At 29.9% G+C, this 17,192-nt stretch overlaps 1 protein-coding gene across 1 annotated transcript in view; it reads left to right on the plus strand.

The window, feature by feature from the left end:
* The window catches only part of LOC111627263 (kinetochore protein Nuf2-B-like), a 34,982-nt gene that overhangs the window by 16,317 nt on the left and 1,473 nt on the right, over nucleotides 1–17,192 (plus strand). Inside the window, exons 5-12 of the mRNA XM_023370838.1 lie at nucleotides 883–944; nucleotides 4,441–4,538; nucleotides 8,451–8,561; nucleotides 12,539–12,595; nucleotides 14,188–14,250; nucleotides 14,406–14,662; nucleotides 14,732–14,923; nucleotides 15,008–15,152. Of these exons, the coding sequence (XP_023226606.1) occupies nucleotides 883–944; nucleotides 4,441–4,538; nucleotides 8,451–8,561; nucleotides 12,539–12,595; nucleotides 14,188–14,250; nucleotides 14,406–14,662; nucleotides 14,732–14,923; nucleotides 15,008–15,152 (985 nt within the window). The remainder of the gene's footprint in view (nucleotides 1–882; nucleotides 945–4,440; nucleotides 4,539–8,450; nucleotides 8,562–12,538; nucleotides 12,596–14,187; nucleotides 14,251–14,405; nucleotides 14,663–14,731; nucleotides 14,924–15,007; nucleotides 15,153–17,192) is intronic.

Here is a 17,192-nt window from a genome sequence, read left to right on the forward strand (position 1 = left end):
ATTAAAATTAAATAACCTTATGTTATTTTCATTATTATTAGAATTATATTTTAAAGGTAATAAATGTAAAAAAAACTTATTCTATTTAGCACTAGCTGTCTATTTACAGCTTTGCCCTCATTATATCAAATTTTCTCGTGGAAGTAAGGTATATTTTCTCGCAGTAAAATGTAGCCCATGTTCATCTCCAACATGTAAGCTATCTCTGTACCAAATTTTATTAAAACTTGTTCAGTTGTTTAGATGTGAAAAGGTGACAGACAGACAGAGACAGAATTACCTTCGAATTTATAATAATAGTATGGATTAATATGAATTTCTGCTATACGGATACACGAGTTTGAGCTCTTTCTTGAAGTGGTACGAAGGAAAAACTAATTGGGAACCACTGTTCTACACTCCTTGTTTGTTTGCTAATGTTTCTTTATTTATTAGTTTTTTAAATAACTTTATTTGTTGTAAAATGTGTTTTTGTTTATTATATTTCTTAAACTACAGTGATTGTTGCTCTATTTAGAAAAAAAAATACATTTTATAGACTGATGAAAGTTGTTTGTATATCAGTAATATATTATAACATTAATTACACATACAAATTATACTACATTGTGCTTGTTGTCTTGATCCTTTTTCTGTAGAACAATGACCAAGACAACAAGCACAACTATCATTCCTCTTTTTGATGCTTATTCCTTTATATGTATATATTATGTTGTAATAAAAATAAGCATTAACAGATGAATTTTCAGTTTAATAATCTTGTAAAAATAGTTTCTAGAAATGTTCATAGAAAGAATTACATCATGTATAGTGTATTTTTGTATACATTTACCACATTTTTAGTTTGTTTATAAAAATTAATGAAAATGCCATTTTTCTTAGGAAAGTCGTTGCCACAAGATGCAGCATTAACGATTTCACTGTCAGAGATATCATGGAGCCAAGTAAGACATTTCTTTTTTAAAATATTTTTGTATTAAAATTAAGTACCTAAGTAAAATTTTCTGTATTTACTAATTTAAACATTTCTTGCTTGATGCTGTTTGTCCATTTTACCGTAAGTGCAATAAAAATAAAAATGTAATTATTAGAATGTTACAGAACTAATTAGAATATGGTTTACTTAGTTCAGACATGTTCAAAAAAACAAGATTTTGGAGAGGGTTGCAAATTAAAAAATAGTTCAAGAGATGATTTATAAACATAAATCATCTCTTGAACTATTCTTTGAAGTATATAAACAGATTTATGCATCCATTCTTTAGTAACAGACATAGAAGTTTTTTGAAGTGTTTTAGATAATGTAGTTACTATTGTAACGTGTAGAAAGGTTATTTATGTTAAACATATCTTACAATTCTACATTGCCATGTGTCAAATTTTTCATTTAGCAATGAATTATAAATTTGTCATAGTTTACTCAAAGTATACAGTGTAAATGTTCAAAAGCCTGATAGTTATACAATCAATTTGCCTTAAAACAAACACCAATAAAACGAATTCTTGAGCTAAAGTGAACTTTGCCATTGCCCCAACAAAATCCATTGTTACAATGTCAATTTTCACAGAATAAAGCAAACAAAAATTTTACCAGAATTTGTTAAACCAAACTGTAAATTATCTTCATAACCTAGAAGAGATAACCCTGTTTTCAATAATGGTTTTATTATTTATGTCAAAAAGTATAAAAAGCAATGTAGTACTGTAATAAATATTCTATTTTGAGTAGAATAGATTTTCTTCTAGTAAGTGAAGATGGTTTCAACATCCAATTGTAGAGCAATTCAAACATTGTTTTTAGCGGACCATTCTATCGTCCTCAGAAAGTAGGGATTAAAGTCGAAGGATGCCCTCATGAGACCACATCCCTTTAAAATGGATGCGTTCTCATGCAAACACATGTTAGTTTGCATATCGTGGTGCATATGGTGATGCCAGTTTGTCTACTTTGCATCAAATTTGGTTTCTTTTTTATTCTTTTGGAGCCAAAATATATTTTCTACTTTTTCAAACAATTTTCAGAAAAAAATTTTTTTAGCTTTATTTTGTTTAACCACTCTGATATACTGCTCCACACTTAAATGGCAAATATCAGCTCTTCCTTGTTTTGTTAGATTTGAAAATAATTTATATCATTAATTAATTTTTGTTAATTAAATTATATTTTATTCACTTTACATAGTAAATCAATTCAAAATATTATAATTTAGAGAATTTGATTGCCTATTAATCCTTAACTCTGTAAATTATACAACCTTTACCTTGATCCTGAAAATTGTTAGTATGAATTTTTGATAAGCAAACTAACTACTGTTTCCCTAGCATTTCATATTAACACAAGTTGACCATATTAAAGCCAAATAATTGCCAGATTAGTTTGGACTATATTAATGCTACTATTAATAATTAAATTCACATCCATGCATTAAGCAGCAGTTGCGGGTTCAAGTCACACTCTGGGCTAATTCTTTGCCTCCAGAACCTTATAATTAATATTTATTATGTGAGATTCAGAGAGTTGTTTTTCCATAAATTTGCAAAAAAGGGGAAATTATAAAAACTTTCCTTCATTCCATCCGGTTCCCAGGAAGTAAAACCGGGAAGGATCAAATGTTAACTTAACTGTCCACAAGCAACTAAAGAACTCATGTTTATAGGAGTCTTCCCCTCGCATTGACCTGAGAAAATATCGAAAATATGTTATAACAATCAATTGTTAAAATTTGAGAAAGTTGATATTTAACTAAACCCACAGGGAGAATCTAAAAACAATGAAAAGAAATAGTAAACCTTTGAGAGGATTTTGTTTAATTCCCACCATCCAGCGATGACACATTCTACATGCCATCACTACCAAACAACAAGTCACCTGATCAGATTCCCACACCCGATGAGGATATAACATGAGCGCACCCGATCTTTGGGGTGATCATCCAGTAAAAGCTATCTTTTGGTGTGGTGCCTTAGCCACAAGAAAAGTCCCAAAGGATTACCTTTATTTTTGGTGATTGGTGCCAGTGTCATTTTGAACATCTTCCCCCACTTAGGCGCACTGGTAATCTAATTACCAATAAGTTAGAACAAATATGAAACTTAAATTTAAAATAGTTGGGTAGCAAGGTAAATATTAACTTAAAATTATTTATGTAAAGAAATGTAACAGATTTATTAGATAAATATTTTCAACATCAATTTCTAAAATGAGTGTTCTGGAAATTCAACAAATTATTGAACTATTTATCAATCTTATTATTCTATAATTAATTTTTCAGAAGAGATTTGAAGGATGACAGCCCTAAGTTTTGAAAATATAAGTCTAACAAATCTGTTAGATTTTAAGCCTTTAACGCTGAACTTTTTATCCACTAACCCAGTGGTCGGCAACCCAAATGCATTGGCGTACCACAAAACATGTAATTTGAAAATACTGGACACTATGCATGTCGCTAAAATAAAATTATAAAATTTATTGCACATTAACACATTTTTATTTAACTATAAAATACACACTATATAAAAATATTAAAAAAAATTACAATATTTAAATATTAGTGACTCCCTTGTGATTTAATTTTAGAAGCTAACACAGCTAATTTTAGTATTTTTAATAAGCTTAATAATTTTAGTAATTTTTAATAAGCTAATTTTAGAAGCTAATTATATCAATATTTGCTTCATAGTTTGAAGTTTTTAATTTTATGCACAATTGGTGTGCCACTCAAAATTCTTTCGTGTGGCATAGGTTGCCAACCACTGCACTACCCATCAACAGCTGAGTGGATCAAACCATCGAATTCTGATAGTCGGTCGTGGGTTTATGCTCGGCTAACGGGCCAACCAGGTGGAGTTTTCTTCACATTAGTAACACCTAAACACAAGCCAATTTCCTGTTGAAAGTTATTTTTGGAGGAATCCTCCCTCAGCAGATTGCCCACGTGTCACATTGCGTAACAACTAAACCAATCTGACACTAAACTGTTTAAAAATATTTGATTTATGAATTTTGAATAATGTTATGAGTTTTATCCACTTGTAATATATATAATTCTAGTTATTTTCAATTAAATAAAATCTATTTAAAAAATTCCTAAATAATATAATTAAAAATGTTGTGGAAAAGATAAAAACAAATAAAAAATTATCCTCTAGCAGAATTTCTAATAAATTTTATGCCAAATTATTCAGATAATTTGTTGTTATCACACTCAAATAGCATAAAAATTAGTTTTATTTTTATAAGTTTTTAAAGTAAAAATTTATTATTGTGAATGAATGAAATGGATTAAAAATAATAATAAATAAATTTATAAATCAAATATTGTATAAATAATTTTTAATGGTTAAATAATAATTATGCTTACACGATTTATATTAACATTTTTTCTTTTTTTTTTCCATTATTTAAAATAAAAAGTAAATTTTTATCAAAATCTGTTGCAGAGCGTAAAAGAACTCGTCGCATTCTATCGTACTTTGCGAATTATTGGCAGTTTTCTGTAAAGAATTTGGAAATGTGGGTAAAAGCTAAAGAAAAATACGTAAGTTTAGATTTCAAAAGCTATTTTATTTGGAAAATTTAAAAATTTATTTTTGGTTCTAAAAAGCATTATGAGTTTGAAATGAAATTTGAAGACTTTTTTATGGGGGAGTTCTTAAATAAGTGTCTGGGAATGGGTAATGTTTGTAGCTATGTTTCCATGCCCTTTAGATGAAACATTAAAACAAATAACTATTCATTTTATTATTATTATTATTATTATTATATATAATAAATACAACTGGCCCAATAGTTATTACAAATACCAAATGAATAACCAGGTTAGTCTGGAAGAGGAGATTGGATGGAGGTCTAGTATTGTGACTGGCAACTTGTCTGCATAGTAAGTGAGAATTGTGGGTTTGAATTTCCTTCCAGGCCGATCTTTTCTTCCAGAATATTCTAAAATTAAATTAAAATTAATTTATTTATTTATAATTATTGTATTTAACAAGAGACTGCAGCCAATCTCCTGCCGAATTGCTTAGTGATTATTAAGTCCTGTAGTCTGATAAAGAATCTGGCTGTTCATTTGGTAGTTCAATGAACAATTGTGTAATTTGAATAATATAATTTTTTATTTTTAAAAAGTGATTTTGTTTTATTTCTAATTTTAAATTGTGATTGCCTTTTGTTTTCTGTGTGTGATGTTTGATTTCAATGAAAAGAAAAAACTGAAGACTTAAAGGCAACATTCTTGAAAATATTTAGCATAATTAATATCCAAATGATGTTGTATATATGTATTTATATTTATCTTTTTTAAGTTTTTAGATTAAAAAGTTATTTTGGATGTGGATTCTTTATCTGTTAAAATGTTTAAATGTTAATTATTTATTGTGACATCGTCACAATGCCAGGCTGCAATTTTTAACCATGTTTTTAATTTATTTAATTTAAAATATATGCTCTCCAACTCAAATTAGTAATGTTTTGCCCCTGTGCATCATACTTTTTCTGTTAGCAATAGAGTCATCTATAATATCTATCTTTCAGGGAGAAATATTTGAATTGAAATAACATAACTTCCGGTTTGCATCAGAAGTTTGTATATAGTTAATAGGGGTCTCCTGCCTCTAAGGTTTCCATATCTGGTCTCATCTTTCATCTTACTCCATTCTCGAAATTAAGGAAAGACAGAGAATGGTGGTGGGAATTTATAGTTCTACAATTTTTTCAAATTGCAGCCCAATAAATTTTTCAAAAGTGTTTGTAAGGAGTCCATTCCAACTCATTATATTTTGTTTGGGGATTATTTTTAGTTTGTTAAGGATAGACTACCACACCTTGTTTGGACAGAATTGTTAATTCTAAACTCACCTTACTACAATGACTGCCAGCAGCAACCTATTATGTCGTCGAACCCAGAAACGACATCTTGGGAGAGACTTCTGGAAAGTTAAAAGAACAATCTACCACCCCAAATTGTTACCAAAAGGCACAATGAAAAATTTTACAAGATTAAATTAAGGGTGATGGCACAACTTAAAGAAAGTTTAGTAGAATTAAACAAATGTTAGCCACTTAAGTACATAAATAGGGTAATCGCGTAACACCACCACAATCACACTATGAGACAAATGTGAAGCTTGAGATCAAACGAGGAGGAGCTAATGATTGAGCAAGGTAAAAGCAAGGCTTTCAAGTTCCTTTGCTGACATAGAAGCTTCTTGGTGATGATCAGGCAAAGTTAATTTGTAAGATTTCCGTTTCATATTTTTACTTGTCGATTTTGTGGAGATAATTCTAAGATAGTTATAATTTAATCTATAAGTCCCCAATTGTTGGAAAAAGTTTCTTGTGTGTATATATATATATATGTACAGTACAGTACAATAATGAAATATAGGTTGGGGAAAAAGAAATCCATTATTTTGTCACTAGATGGTTGTAGTGATATATATCTCATGAAGTATTGATGAAACAAGTTCAGACTTGTGCTCATTGGAAAAGTGACATTTCGTACTAAAAAAATTCTTTTACAGTTTTTAGATTGGTCGATTCAGTTGTGAGTTACAGGGTGTAAAAGATGGAAGTTAACAGTGAGAAAATTCGGTATGTTTTACAATTTTGCTTCAATAAAGGCAAAAATGCAAGCCATGCAGCTGAAAATGTGAATGGTGTTTATGGTCCCGATACTGTCACAGCCAATTATATATGCAATTTTGATTTTGTCGATTCTGTTCTGGTAATTTCGATGTTAAAGATGCACGTTGCACAGGTAGGCCTGTTGTTGAAAATGTCGATAAAATCATGGAAATGATCAAACTAGACTGGCATGTTAGCAGTTGTAGCATCACCCAGGAGCTAAAGATTGACCACAAAACAGTTTTAAACTATCTGCATAAAGCTGGAATCAAAAAGAAGTTCAATATTTGAATGCCACATGGATTGATGCAAAAAACATGATGGATAGAATTTCCATCTGCAAAGCCTTGGCCAAACGGAATGAAATTGACCCATTTCTTAAATGGATGGTGACTGGGGATGAGAAATGGGTTACATAAGACAATATTATGTGAAAACAATCATGGTCAAAGTGCAGTGAAGTGGCTCAAACGGTGGCCAAACCAGGACTAACGGCCAGGAAGGTTTTGCTGTGCATTTGGTGGGACTGGGAAGGAATCATCTACTATGAGCTGCTTCCATATGGCCAAACACTAAATTTGGACCTCTACTGTGAATAATTGAACAATTTGAAGCTAGTGATTGACCAGAAGCGGCCAGAATTGATTGGCCAACAGGAGAGGTGTTGTGTTTCATCAGGACAACGCCAGTCCACACACATCTATAACGACTCACCAGAAACTCCAGGAACTTGGTTGGAAAGTTTTGATGCATCCATCTTATAGTCTGGACCTGGCACCAAGTGATTACCATCTTTTTTTTATCATTGCAAAACTTCCTTAGTGATAAGAAGTTGGCATCAAAAGATTGTGAAAATCACTTAGTCGAGTTTTTCACCAATAGTGACCAGGACTTCTATGAGAGAGGCATTATGAAGTTATCTTTAAAATGGCAATAAATTATAAAACAAAACGGTGCATATTTGACCCAAGTTGGACAAGACTTTATTTAACATGGTTTAGATGTTAAACAAAGTCTTGAAATAAATGTAAAAATAATGGATTTTTTTCCCAATCCAATATATATATATATATATTTCATTATTCTACATATTCAGGCTTAGAAGAATAAATATTTTTTACTATTATATATAGTAATTATTTCAGGTTTTTGATTCATTAAGAATTTTTTGTTACTTATTTCCTGCAAAAAGTTCAGGCCTGGCACTAGCCAAACCCTCGTTTATGTAATGTACTGTTAGGAAACTATCTGGGCTCTGGATAGAAATACAGGTATACCTCGACTTACGTCATTTCGAGTTACGTCGTTCCCGATTATACATCGTTTGTCAAAAAAGTATATGGAAAAATCAAGTTTAAGTCATTTTATTCGACTTTACGTCTGTCCGCCACAAACATTGAAGTCATAATATCACTAGAAAAATGTTTAAAGCACATAAAATCATATTAAAATATATACATTTACAAGTATGTACTGTATTTACAGTACATGCATTCGTAAATTTAAATTACTTTTTTCTGTACTATATTAAAAACTAAAATTTATTTGTTTGTAAGCTTAAAATAGATCCTTATTAACCATACATTATTAAAAATGCATTAATAAATAAAATACAGAACCGGAATTGGCAATTTATGGTTTAGCCTAGTGACAAGTTGATTTGGAGACAAGTAAATTCAACTTACGTCATTTTTCGACTTAAGTCGTTCTCCTGGAACCAATTAACGACGTAAGGCGAGGTATACCTGTAGATGAGGCATTTTACATGTTTTTCTTTTTAAAGAGAGAATATTTCGAGTTTAATAAAGTTCAAAAAATTTTTTAGAGTGAAGCAGCCAAGAGAAAGAAGGAATTGATGAATGACATAGACAGAATAAAACAACAAATAAATGAGAAAAGAATACAGTTAACTATGAACAGTGCTCAAGATTCTGAGGTATGCAATTTAGTTATATATTCTGTATAAATTGGTTGTGGTTTAGCCTCAGGTGGTTGTTTCTCTATGGAGACAATTGGCACTTTTTTTTAAAGACGATTTTTTGTAAGGACGGAATGATTGTCACATTAAGTCTGCTCCACACATTTGGTATTTGATGGATGTCAAGCAAACGTTTGGCCAATACAGAGTAGCTCTTGGACAATTTGAATACCAAATATTATTCATGAGTATTGTTTCCCAGTCCTTGTTGGTATATTGAGCCAAATTGATAGGCAATTATTTGCCTTGGCAAATACCGGAGGCATGGAGCTGGCTTTAGCCGATTAATGATGAACGATTAATCGGGATTGTATAATCATCTCGATATACAATTAATCATTAATTAAAGGATGTCAGATATTTTAAAAAATATCCTGTTAAATTTCAAATTCTTTTTTAGTTTTTATACAGCCTTTTCTGGTTGCACTTAGTATCTACCAATTAAATATATAAATATTTATTTTATTTATTAACAGTTTAAAGTTGTACGAAGATATGGAAAAATGAATTACATTAATTGTTGCCAATTAAGTTGGGTTATCACTAATGATTTTAATAGTCAGAGATTCAATTTATATACAGAGGAGAGAAAGGCATTGATTTTTGTTTCTTTGTATGTAATGGTCAGTAAGACATAAAATTCCTGTAGGTTTTAGGTTTATTCATTATACTAGTAGGTACACAGCATGATCATACCAATGTAATAAAGAGAATTTTTTTGCTTAGCATCCTGTTTGCATTCTAGTGTGCTTACTTGCTTGATATGTAGGATGCTAAGAACTGCATGGGTTGCTATGTAATTTCCTTAAAACTGATGCAAGTGGCACATAAGTAACAATTGCATTTGTTGGCTAAACAGGATTCTTAAATTAAAAATGCTTGAGTGCTACTCATTCTTTCTTATTCTGTTCTCTAAATGCTTTTGGTAGTTGTCATCTCCTATTATCAGTATAACTAACCTAATATATCGATAATAGCTAAGGTTGCTGACTATCTGGTTTTGAGCCAAACCATCCAGATCCATAGGTCTTGTCCAGTTTCCAGTCAAGAGGAGTAACATCAAACGTCAGGCATTTCATCCAAATAATGTACTATGATAATTTCTTAATAACTTAATATAATCAAAGTTATCACAGTAAATCCAATAACCAACACCTTATAAGTTGCTGAGGAAGTTTATTAAAAATGAATGTTTTCGATCTACTCAATAGATCATCATCAGGTTAGAACATTCAAAAACCGATAATATATTAACTAAAAAGAATAAAACTATACATGATACACAAAATGTAAAAATAAATAATATATCAATACTACTATAGCTAAACATTAATATGATCCATCATAACCAAAAAGAAGTTACTAAGTTTCCTATAAAGCGATTATGGATCATATTTCGGTTCACAAGCTACTTGTAAGCTTTTTAATGGCAAACTTCCAAGCTAAGGGAAGACCCTCGGCATCTCTGGCATTAATGCATCTTTCACCAAGTTTGCACCTGTATATTTCCATTTTTCTGGCAGTTTTTGCTAAAGTTGGATAGTGTACTTGTCTGACAACTTCTGCTTCCTCCCAGCCAACCACAGATCCTTGGGCTTGAGCCATCTGGGCCAATATCATTGTGTTAGATCCTTTTCTAACATCATACTTATGTTCTCTGATCCTTACCCCGAGGTTTCTCGTTGTAACTCCTATGTAATCCTTTTAATCCTTTTTTATCCTTAACTGTTGGTTCTCGTAGGGGATCCTATAAACTCCTGCTTTATCTTCTCTTTTAATATCCCCTTTATCATTTCTTAGAATCTTGTACAAATTCAGAGCTCTTTTCAATACCAATGTATAATTTTTAAAGCCTGCAATATTCTTCATGAGGCCTCCTAAATATTTGCTGAATGTAAACTTCGTGTACTTAAAAAAGTCTCCAGACAGGGTCCTACTATTTCTCGCCTCAAATTTTCTAATAATACCAGCAATTATGCTTCTCTTATAACCTAAGGTTTCTGCTATCTGCTTAATCTTTTCTATCTCTTTAACTCGGTCAATAACGTTATCGCAGTATAGATACGCCATTCTTACCAAGGCACAAAAGGCTGCTAGTTTATAATGATATGGGTCATAGGACCTTGCCGGGATGTAGAGTGCGCTATGCATTGGTTTTGTGAACACACTAGTGGATACATGCCCTTTCCTAAAGACGATGTTAATATCCAAGAAATGTATCATTATCAAACTTTTCTGCTCTAGCTTCAGGTTGAGGCCATCTTTGTTCTCGTTGGTTCTTTCTATGAAATTACTAATTTCTTGATTGCTTCTCCATATTATAAAGATATCATCCACATATCTCTTGTAGTAAACAATGTCATTTCTGAAGCTATGCACCACTTTTTCTTCAACTTTTCGAACAACAAGCTCGCATAGAAGCTTTGAAATTGGGTTTACAATCAGAACCCCCTTTTTTGCTGAGTACGCTTGTGTTCAATGTTATCACAGTAACATTGTTATTTCACAGTGCTATAACACAGTAACAGTGCTATTTCTATCCAAGTTTTTGACATTGATTTGAGATTAGGTTTTGCCATCTTTATTAATGTGAAATGCAGTTTATGTACTTTTTGGCAATTATATACTGATGCCATCCATTTCTAGAAAATACGGGAAACAACTTAATATTTCGTGCAATTGTGTTTTTCCATTATTAATTTGAAAATTAATTGGCTTATGTCACAATTATTACATACGTCAGACATTCTTTTGAGTGCAAGGCTGTTAACAATATGAAATATTTGGCAATGTAATAACAATTTATATACTTGTAGATTGATATTATATTGCCAAGTGCTTGTTTAAAAATACAAAATTTCTTTCAAAAATAGGCAGAGGTGCCAAAAATTAATTATTTGGATGTGATAATTAGCTATGAAGCTTAAACTTTTAGAAATATCTATTTTTAAAGACTATTAGTGCCACAATAGAACATTTTTTGAATAAAACTTCACTGAAAACAGGTTTTCTGAACAGAATGGTTATTAATTCTCCAATAATTGGTGATATCAGTCATCATTTTATGATTGTTGTACATATTATTTACAGTATTATTAAAAAGACACGCATGTTATTTCTTTGTGAAACTCTTAAATTTATTATTTTTGTAATATTTTCAATAAATTTTTCTTCAAAAGTGCAAGTAAGTTTCATGTAATGATTTTTGAAAAATTGAATTAACAGATTACTAGTTTTATTAAAGTTAAGATATAATCCAAACTCTAGCCGTAATTAATAGAGCTATTATGGTATAATTAATATATTTAATAAATTATTATAATTATTAATTTAAATAAGAGATGGCACCTAATGTTTACCTCTAGTACCAAATTACTTGGCTTCTAATTATTAATTATGGTCAAAGTTTGGATTATTATCAATACATTGGACTTCAAGATGTTGATAAAAATATAAACAAACTAGTAAATAGCCAGGAAGATAGTTATATTTTAAAAATTTTTACAAGAAATTAATGGAAGAAAACACAAGGATTCTTCATCCTTTATCTATTTCAAATCTTGGAGGAACAAACCTTTTATGTATCGAGGTGGATAAGAGCTTACAATAAAAGGTAAACTCTGCTGTAACTCTGTTTGTTCCCAAGGTGTAAAATGGACAAAGACAGAGGAAGAACCCCTGTGATTTGTTCTGTTAATTTCTTTAAATTTTTAAAGTTAAATCTTACACTATGATTTATTTTAGTAAATATATACTATTATCAGGATATTTTAATGACAAAACTATAATGAAAATGTAATTAAAATAAATAAATTTCTCTCTTCTATGCCAGTACTGACTTTACCAGATTTTTATTTTATGAGTAAACATACAGATTTTTTAAACTTTAACTACGGCATGTTAAATTGTTCATATTAATGTGCTTCTTAATGCAGATAGAAGAAGAATGCAAAACTTACGTTGAAAATTTGAAGAAAATAATGAAAACAAAGGTAAATTGCTTTAAATACTTTTGTTGTTATAATTTTTAATTAATTATGAAAAAAATTATTGATGGACAAATTAGCTTATTCTATAAATTTTGTTGTTAGTTTATATTGGATATTTTTATACAATGTTTAAATGATGCGGTTAAATTTTATCCAAAATACACTTTATTTGAAGGAAGTGTAATCTTATTTGAGATAAACATTTTCCAAATGAATAAAACACTAGAAAATTTAAGAAATTCCAAAACTTTTGTATAAGCACTTGAATATTTGGACAAAAAATCGAATGGCATGACATTTAGTAGCACAAGTTTAATCAAAATTGCAAAAATATGAAGTGGTTATGACAAAGTTTGTAGTCTTCTTCCTTTAGAAAAAATAAAATTAAAAATTTTTAAACACAAGAAATATATATATTTTTAACTCTGCTCTGTAAGTGTTAAGAGGACTTTTTTTTTAACAAGCCCATTATGGGTTTGGTTGGGCCCACAAGGGGGCGGGGGATGGTGCCCAACATATTTGAAAGGACTGTCTCCAAAAAATTCGGAGTTTTTGATTGTCCGAATTTGATTCTGGGTCCCCAGCTACCATCTTAACTGTTTGGCCATCCGGAAGAAATATTTGACATATTGATAATGGTAATTAGATACATAAACTGGATGTTGTTCTCTAATTAGCAACATACAGTTGATATTTTCAATGTATTTTTTTTGAAGAACTAGTTTAGTTTTACTATAGGATCCAATATGTACATTAGTAGTTTCAGCAATCCTTCCCTTTTATGGAAATAAGTTTTGTTGCAAAAGGTGACTTTTAGAGAACTTTCATTTTTGGAAGTTAAGAACAGATTTTCAGAAATTTACACGGGATAAAATTTTATTTAGTTGGAGAAAATGTTTTTCACTGTTTGTAGGAACCAACAAGGGAAGGGCCTGCAGAAAAAACCGAAACAAGAAAATTGTGGCAAATGTAAAGTGTCTATTCTATAATTACTATAATAAACAAGAGTGTGAGATAAAAGCTAAATAAATTTCTTAATTAATGATACAGGGAAATCAGCAGTTACAATTGTTAACACCATTTGATTTTCTCTCTTGTTAGAAAAAACAGTTCAAGATTGTCAGGAAAAAAAATTCAAGTGAAGAGTAAAAACTAATTTGTGATAATTATAATAAACACCAATTATTGTCAAATGTGCCAAATTTCCCATTATGATTAGACCATTTATGTTAATTTAAGGATTTGTGAAATTATTTACTTGCAAATTTTGCCATCTGTTAAAATATTGGACTAATTATTAAAGTTTCTAAGTTATGGAACCATGTCTTTCATTTAAGCATTTATTAGATTTAAATGTCAACATGTTTTTCGGTATTTTAGTATATATTTTGATGGAATCCATTAGTTGTGTCAGATGGAAATTATTTTCTTAGTGACATAGTCTATGTAAAATAAGTAAATAAAAATAGATAGATAATTCCATGACTTAATACATAACTTTTTAATATATTATTACATGTGCATTCACATATGTTTGCATTATTTGTTATATAATGATTGTAATTGACTGTAAATTAAATGTATTTTCATTTCAGGATGAAGTAACTGAAAAATACCAAAAGTTAAAACAAAAATTTGCTGAAAGGAAAAGCTATGTGGTAAGATATTATTTATATGTAAAAATATATTAAAGTTTAGAAGTTCAAGTGCACCAATTATGTATTGTTTTAGTTTGATTTTTATTGAAATTGATAGATATGTAAGTGTATACTTATGGAAATAATAATTGTAAACTTTGAAAATGTTTTTGTAGAGTAACATCAATGTTGAAATAGCTTCTTGCATTGAAAAAAAGAAAGAATTGGAAAGTAAGATTGTATCCAGCGAACAGAGACAAGAACTGGAAGATCTGGCCGACAAACTTCAGTTATATTACCAAAAGAACGAAGAAATATTTTCCAAAATTGACGAGTATAAGAAATCAAGAAATACTCATGTAAAAGTGCAGGATAAATTAAACAAAGCCCTGGAATTTCTTAATAATCTTAATAAAGAAATAAATAAGGATAGGTTTGTTAATATTTTTTTCTTTAAGTATTGCCAAAAAATAAAAATAATTATTTTAAATTATTCAAATAGAATGGTTACCGCTAAATTAGAAGATATTACCAATTCAAATAAAACAGAGATACAGAAATCCGAGAATTTACAAAGACAGTTGGACCAGAAGAATTCGGAATTAACTCATTTGGAAGAGTGGAATCAGAGAGAAGAATTGAAGCACAAAAAACAGATTGAGGAATTAAAATCACTGATTGGTGAACAAGAGAAGTAAGATCTGTTTCTTTGACCTTTTGCATGATGATCGTTACTATCCTACCGACCGAAATTATAATTATAAATTCCAATTTGTAGGTGTATGGAAAATAATCAGGGAGAAGTTTTACAGAAACTCCTGTCAGAGAAACATAGAATTACCAACCGCATACAAAAGCATAAAGACGAAAGGAAAGAGTTAGACCAGGAAGTTGCTAAAATGACACTTTCTATGTCAAAGACTGTAAGAGTTTCTTTTAAATTAAATTAATATAATTAATAATAATAACCTGGCATTAAGATAAGAAATAGATAGATACAGTTGAAGTTGGTTAATTTGAATTCTTGGATAATTCAAAACTATTCTATACTTCAGAATAAAACTCAACAAAAGCAAACACATAAATGCATTGTACGAATTATTTGATTATTTCGAATATTTCTCGAATTGAATGTATTCTGTAAACTTGTGGAACATGGACAAAACTGTCACATTTTACAGTTGTGGGTTTTTTTTTAAACTTTCTCCCTTGTAGGAACTAAGAAGCCCTTTTTAGCAAGCCCATTACTGGTTTGGCTAGGTCCTCGATGGGGTGGGTCAGAGACAGACCTTTCCAAATTTTTTAATGTATAATCCAGACGTGTCAAAAACCCCAGGGGCTCAATTCCAGATCTTCCAGAGCGGTAGGTTGTCACCTTTAACTGCTCAGCCATGTAGTTGTCTTAGACACAAATGTCATTACAACTGCAATCTAGTGGAGTTGTTAACTTGATTTGTTTCTTTTAGTGATGTTTAGGTGTGGAAAATACACACAAATGAATCACTTCAAGTATATATATTTACTTATAGTGTGGTTTTTTATATTTCTTTTAAAAAATCTTAAAAAATTAAAAACTTTAAGGGGTAATACTGAATATAACTGCATTTTATCAGAGACAAAAAACTACTAAGATTTACAATTGTTAGTCTTTGTTACACTTGCACCCCTCTCTTCAGGTAATGCAATACATATTTACAATCGGTAAGCATATAGGTGTTACAAAATTATTATATATTATAGTATTTAAATGATTTATATTATACAGAACTAATGTCTTATGTTAAAACCTACCATGCTCTGCTATATCAATGTCCTACCCTCGAGGCATCGTTCTAATGACCTTTTGTCTATTTATGTGCTATTTTCCCCTTACCATTTCTGCCCACACGTCATCTATCTCCATCCCATTATTAAAGTTAATGGTGTTGTGTGCATTTACAATTGCGAAATGTTCCTTGAACCTTCGTAAAAACGTATTTTTTTTCTTTGTGGATTATTTTTATAAGTTTTTACGAAGGTTCAAGGAATATTTCACAATTGTAAAAGCACACAATGGTGTTGTGTGCATTTTGTTTCACTTACCTGAAGAGAGGGGTGCAAGTGAAACAAAATTTTGCACCCAAAATGCATTCTGTAATAAAGACTAACAATTGTAAACCTTAGTAGTTTTTTGTCTCTGATAAAATGCGGTGGTGGTATTCAGTATTTTTTTAAAAGAAATAATCACTTCAACTTTTTTTGCTAAAAACAAATGGGAGCAGAAAGGAATTTAAAGAGAAAGTATAATATTGCCAGAGAATGTGAAATATTGTCAAGCACTAGAAATTTGTAATAGATTGAATTCTCTGTGTTTTAAAAATTGAACCGATCTTTTCTTAATTTTCTGTAGTATTTGAAGATTCCCTAGATTTAATTAAATGTGAGTAAAGAAAACAAATCAAAATTTGTTTAATTGAATTTTTATAATTTTACATTTGTGTGTTGAATAGGAAACATAACTATATAAATTTAACAATTCCACTTAGTGACCTACATGTAAAGAAAATAACTATGTGAATTTCTGCTGAATGAAGAGATTTATAAAAAGAAAATTTCAATTTGACGGTTATGTAAGACCAAAATAATGTTGGATTTTTGTTTGTTTACAAAAAACCAAACTAAATACGCTTGAATCTCAAAATAATATTAAAAATCATCAGAGATTAGTGTATATAAGAGAATTAAAGACTGCTTCACACTGTACATATTGTCTGGTATATAAAATTACTGTACAATGGAATATTTACCTCTGAATAGTCGGTAAGAAAATGCAAAAAAGATTTGATCAAAGTATTAACCATTTCTTTTGCTGTATTTCTCCAAACATCATTTTTTTTATACTCTTAGTTTTCAATTATAGAGATTTCATTTTTTCAATGGATGTCATTGTTATCACTGCTGTGTAGTATCTATCGTGCTCCTTT

The sequence above is a fragment of the Centruroides sculpturatus genome, unplaced genomic scaffold (genome assembly GCF_000671375.1).
Source record: "Centruroides sculpturatus isolate CEXI.00-Female unplaced genomic scaffold, Cexi_2.0 scaffold33, whole genome shotgun sequence".
In the NCBI taxonomy this organism is placed as follows: Eukaryota; Metazoa; Arthropoda; class Arachnida; order Scorpiones; family Buthidae; genus Centruroides; species Centruroides sculpturatus.